The 6,000-nt window shown below is 42.3% G+C and overlaps 1 protein-coding gene across 2 annotated transcripts in view; it reads left to right on the top strand.

Moving 5' to 3' along the window:
• Window positions 1-420: 420 nt before the first annotated feature.
• The window catches only part of LOC140483667 (mitochondrial mRNA pseudouridine synthase RPUSD3-like), a 39,164-nt gene continuing 33,584 nt past the window's right edge, over window positions 421-6,000 (top strand). The window contains exons 1-2 of one of the 2 annotated variants that reach the window (XM_072582027.1): window positions 421-755; window positions 4,584-4,715. In XM_072582027.1, the coding sequence (XP_072438128.1) occupies window positions 4,585-4,715 (131 nt within the window). In that variant the 5' untranslated portion in view covers window positions 421-755; window position 4,584. The remainder of the gene's footprint in view (window positions 756-4,583; window positions 4,716-6,000) is intronic. The other variant, XM_072582026.1, reaches the window with a different exon arrangement.

Below are 6,000 nucleotides of genomic sequence, written 5' to 3'. Positions count from 1 at the left end.
TATGGAGTATTGGATACGCCTATGAAAGGATTTGGCAGATGTTAAGGAATATATGTTAAGAACTGTAATTGAGATTGATTTTTGTACCAAATCTCAAAAAAATGTGGTTCCTAAGATGCTGGACTTGCCAAATTATCATTTTAACAGTCACCATTCTTAAATGTCTGCAAAATATAACAATCTTTCTGCATGCCACTTTTAAAAATACCCGCATAGCTGGGTCACTTTATCTTGCAGCATAGCAATGAGCAGAAAGAGGAACTTGCTAAGTGACATGAAGTCAATAGTCTGTAAATTTGAAGTTGCTGTCACTGCATCTGGAACTGTTTGGTGGGAGGCGGGGTGGAACCAATCTTCGAAGCTCGTGTTTCCGGCCGGCGCTGAGGAAGTGGAAGCGGTAGAGGGTAGAGGGAGGGTTGGGACCATTGGCTGGTGATCGCTGTCGGCCGGTGGGCCATCGGGTTCAGGGGAGGTTCGGGATCCGCCTGTTGATGTCAGACAGTCCCGGAGAAACCAAGGACGGGTTTTTCAGGGTTGGAGCCGCACAGGAGGAGGGCCGGCCTCGGGAGCAACTCCAAAAGTCATCCCCGCCCCCCCCACCCCGACCCTGACCCCTCACCCCGACCCTGACCCCTCACCCCGACCCCTCACCCTGACCCCTCACCCCGACCCCTCACCCTGACCCCTTCCTGTGCTCCAAACAGTGATCCAGCTCTCTCCACATCTTATCACTAAATCTGTGCTCATCCTTTAAGGTCAGCACCTCTCTATTGTGATATATTACGTCCATTTGTTTTTCTACTTGTCTAACTTGGAAAGTGTATTTCCTCTCACTTGTTCACTGCATCTGCCAGTGTCCATGACCTTCTGAAGTCTACACTACCTTCAGTGGTCACCTGCCAACCACCTTTTCATTGACTAAGATGACCAGACATCCTGGCTTTACCAGGACAACCCCTGTGTTTCGTTAAGTAATCTGGTGTCTGATAGTTTCCTTAAACAATATCATTACGATGAGCCAGTTTTCAGCTTCTTTCTTTTTGGTCAAATATAACTCTGGATCTAGGCAAAGAAGTGTTTTAACCTTATTCTGGTGAATTCCTGTTGCATCACATCGCAATAGATATGCGCTTCCAAAGCCCCAATCACACCACAGCTACATTTGTTTAATGTTCACTTATGGGGTGTGGGTGTCACAGGCTGGGCCAGCATTTATTACCCATCTCAAATTGCCCCCTGAGAAATGATCAAGGGGATTGCTCCCTTTATTTAGTGTTCATTTAGCGTAGGTACAGCCACAATGGCATTTGGGAGAGTTTCAGGACTTTGATCTAGTGACACTAAAGGAATGGCAAGGTATTTCCAAATCCTGATGGTGAGCAGGATTTCTGCAGGGTTACTAGTTTTCATCACCAATGACTCAATTGCTGCTGATACCTTTCAGACAATCTATGGTAGTGTTCCCAGACCTTTTCCCACTCTGGCCCCTTTTTGGGGCTTAAAATTGTTATGATCCCTCAATGAGCCTGCAATTACAGGATGGAGGGGAGCAGTCAATTAAAGATGATACACAGCTGTTATTAACTTGACTGCGGTTTCGTGGTGGTCAGTGCTGTTTCGGAGCTCACAATCCCATTTGTGGCCCTGACCTACAATTTGGAAACCTCTGTTTGATGGAAGAGCTTTGCCAACTTTGACTGGACACAATATGTGAGATGTCATCATATGTAGAAGTTTATAAAATCATGAGGGGGCTGGGAAGGGTGAGTAGCCATGGTCTTTTTCCCATGGTTTGGGGTGGGGTGGGGGGAGTCCAAAAGTAGAGGGCATAATTTTAAGGTGAGAGGGGAAAGATTTAAAAGGGCACCTAAGGGGCAAATTTTTCATGCAGAGGGTGTTGTGTTTATGGATGACCTGCCAGAGGAAGAGGTGGACAAGGGTACAATTACAACATTTAAAAGGCATCTGGATGGGTACATGAATAGGAAGCAATAAGAGGGATATGGACCAAATGCTGGCAAATGGAACTACATTAATTTAGGATATGTGTCGACATGGACAAGTTGGACCAAAGGGTCTGTTTCCATGCTGTAAAACTCTATGACTGTGACTCCATGTGACCTTTTGCCAGACTCTTCACACCAGTCATTCAACAGGTCAGCCCTACCTTCACATGGGATTCCACTATCTGTTGTTACATTCATTCTCAGTGTCTATCAGTATTCTCAATGCCTTTACAGAGAGGTGAGTACGTGAGGGGTGCAGCACTGTATCTCCCCATCCAATTCCATTTCAATTAAGCTCTTTTCCTACCTCTCCCCCCAGCCCCGTCCTCACTTTTGATGGTTCACATTGTCCATAATGGGCTTTGCATGTAAATTCCTAAGTGGCTGCACAAATGACGACTGGTAGTGGTTAATAGTTTAAAAACAAAAGAAAAGTCTTGGTGATTTGGTGGTGGGAAAAAAAGTATTCAATTGTGTCTGAGAGCCCTTCTGGACTTAAAAAAAAAGAAAAAAAGGCAGCTCACCACCAGCATCTTGAGGGCATTGAAGAAGGACAATAAATGCTGGCCCATCCAGTGATACCACAGTCCAGGAGTCAATATTGCAACCAAGTTGCTGGTGTAAAGCCTGGTGATTAAAGCAATCTATTTTCTGCTAGTAGTGATCTGATAATAATTATCTACGTAAGCAATTAAAGAAACCTAGAGGAGACAGTTGTGTGATGGTAGTATCTCAGAGTAATTCAGAGGCCTAGATTAATCGCGTGTTCAAATCTCAATGAGACATCTGGATTTGAAAGCTAATCTTAACAATGGTGTCAGTGGTGACCGTAGAAACAGAAGAGCAGGAGTAGGCCATTTGGCCTTTCATGTTTGCTGTGTCATTCAGTATAATCATGGCTGATCATTCAACTCAGTATTTTATTTGTACTTTCTCTGCATACCCTTTGGTCCCTTTAGCTCCAAGAATCATAACTCCTTGAAAACATTTAATACTTTGGCCTCCATTGTTTTCTGTGACAGAGAATTCCACTGACTCACCACTCTCTGGGTGCAAGAATTTCTCCTCATCCTCAGTGGCTTACTCCATATCCTTCGACTGGGATCCCTGGTTTTGGACTCCCTGGTCATTGGGACCTTCTTCCTATATTTACCCTGGCTTTTTCTCTTAGAATTTTATAGGTTTTGATGAGATCACCCCTCACTCCAGTGAAAGTAGTCCACATCAATCCAATCTCTCCTAATATGTCAGTTCTAACATCCCAGGAATCAGTCTGGTAAATCTGTTTGGCATTCCCCTTGTAGCAAGAATTTTCTTCCACAGATAAGGAAACCAAAGCTGCACACGGTACCCCAGGTGTGTTCTTACCAAAGCCCTGTACAATTACAGCAAGACATCCTCGAATCCTCACACGATAAAGGCCAACATACCACTTACCGTCTTCACCACCTGTTGTAACTGCATGCTTACTTTTAGCAACTGATGTACAAGGACACTCAAGGACATTATTTCCGCCTTTCCAATCTATTATTATTCAAATAATAATCTGTCTCCCTGTTTTTTGAGTTAAGTAGATAACCTCACATTATCCACATTGTACTTTATTTGTCCACTCACTGAACTTGTCCAAATCACACTGAAGCATCTCTGCATCTTCCTTGCAACTCACGTCTCACTCAGCTTTGTGTTGGCTGTGGACAATTACCAATATCATTAAAAACCCAATAGGTTCACACACCTGTTCTCATGAACATGTGTAGATGCTCTCTGAATTGGCCCAACAAGCCATTCACGGGCAATTAGGAGGTGGGTGACAATCGCTGCTCAAAGGCTGAATTGCATAGTAACTTATATTCATTTGTAAGTAATATATAGTAATATTAATGTAGATAAAAAATCATGTTAAAACATTGAAACAAAAGTCAACAAACAAGTTAGCAGGTAACAGAGCTGGCAGATCAGTGCATTAAAAGGAGGAATATATTCATACTAAATTCAGTACACCATTCCTACATTACAGTAAATGTTTTAGCGAGTTTTGAGAACATGTTTTCATTTTTAATTACTTTATTGTGGACCCAACCCATGGAAGGAATAGTACTTTTACATCAGGACTGTTGTTGAAACCCTGAGTTTCCTTGATTGCTCTGGGCAAGGGAGGGGTGGTAATCGCTTTTGAAAGTGCAACAGGCATGATGCAAACTTAGTACAATTATTAGCTCCTCTTTGTTTGTAGAGTTGTTATAGAGTTAATGGTGACCTCTCTATACTGGAATTTGATTTAAAAAAACGTTATTGGAATTCATAGATTTTTCAGTCTCTCACTTTGGACATAGAATATAGTCATATGCAAAATCTCAGAATGATGCAGCACAGAAGGAGGCTTTTCAGCCCATTGTACCCATGATGATTCTTCAGGTAGAGTTATCCAATTTGTCCATGCTCCTTTTTAAGGTCGATGGAGACTTAACTTTGGGTGATTTGAGCTTTGTGTGTGAGTTAACAGAAAGGTTCTGAGAACATCGTGTGGCCTTCATCTGTGCTCGAGATGTTGATGTAGTTGTGGTTTTGTTTTAGGATGAATCACATATGGAAACAAATATGGACACGAGGTTCAACTCAGACAGCAATCCTGCATGGACACTCCTGTTGCTGCATACAAAGACTCGTGACTGACTCAGCCTCGCATTTCTCCAGTATGGTATCCTGGTGAGGGGGAAGTTGTTTTGTTTTCCAAACTGAAGTATTTTAATTAATCAAGGGATAGTCCGTTCTTAATAAATTTTGGATATAGTTCCATTCTTCAATAGGATGTGCAAACTGAGGTGTTTAACGTATTATCAGTGCAAAACTATGATTGTGGTTTTCAGTGAGAATATTCACAGTCAGAGAATCACAAATATATGTGAATCACAAATATGTATAAACCACAAAAGGCAGCTGCATAAGATGTTATGGGTAATGGATTAGCATGAATAGAAGATAGGTTAACTAACAGAAAGCAAGGATTAGAGATAAATGGATTTATTTTCTGGTTGGTGATCACTGGTAGGACTGCAACTGCTTACAATTTACATAGATGATTGGAATACCTAGTGTAGTATGTCAAAGTTCACAGTTAACACTGAGTTGGGTAGTAGAGCAAAGAGTGCAGAGGACACTGACAGTCTGCAGAGGGATATAGATAGGTTTGAGTGAGTGGAGAAGAGTTGATAGTTAGAGTACAAAGTCATCTATTTTAGTAGAATAATAGTGAAACAGACAATTATTTAAATAGTGAAAAATTGTTGCTGTGCAAAGGGATCTGGGTGTCCTTGTGCATGCATCACAAAATGTTGGTTTTGCAAGTGCAGCAAGTAATGAAGAAGGCAAATGGAATATTGTCCTTCATTGCTAGAGGGATGGAGTTTAAAAACAGGGAAGTTATGCTGCAGCTGTACAAGGTGCTGGTGAGGCTACACGTGGAGTACTGTGTACAGTTTTGGTCTCCTTACTTGTGGATGTACTGGCACTGTAGGGGTGCAGAAGATGTTCACTAGGTTGATTCCAGATTTGAGAGGCTTGGCTTGTGAGGAGAGATTGAGTAGACTGGGACTATACACATTGGAATTTAGAAGAATGAGGGGGTATCTTATAGAAACGTATAACATTACGAAGGGAATAGATAAGATAGACGCAGAGAGATTGCTTCTACTGGCAGGTGAAACTAGAACTAGGGGGCATAGCCTCAAACTAAGGGAGAGCAGATTTAGGACTGAGCTGAAGAGAAACCTCTTTTTGCAAAGTGTTGTGAATCTGTGGAATTCCCTGCCCAGTGAAGCAGTTGAGGCTACCACATTGAATGTTTTTAAGGCAAAGATAGATTTTTGAACAGTGACGGAATTGAGGTTATGGTGTGCAGGCGGGCAACTGGAGCTGAGTCCATGAAAAGATCAGCCTGATCTTATTGAATGGTGGAGCAGGCTCGATGAGCAAAATGGCCTACTCCTGCTCC

The sequence above is a fragment of the Chiloscyllium punctatum genome, chromosome 12 (genome assembly GCF_047496795.1).
Source record: "Chiloscyllium punctatum isolate Juve2018m chromosome 12, sChiPun1.3, whole genome shotgun sequence".
In the NCBI taxonomy this organism is placed as follows: domain Eukaryota; kingdom Metazoa; phylum Chordata; class Chondrichthyes; order Orectolobiformes; family Hemiscylliidae; genus Chiloscyllium; species Chiloscyllium punctatum.
This window is presented reverse-complemented; position numbering and strand designations above follow the sequence as displayed.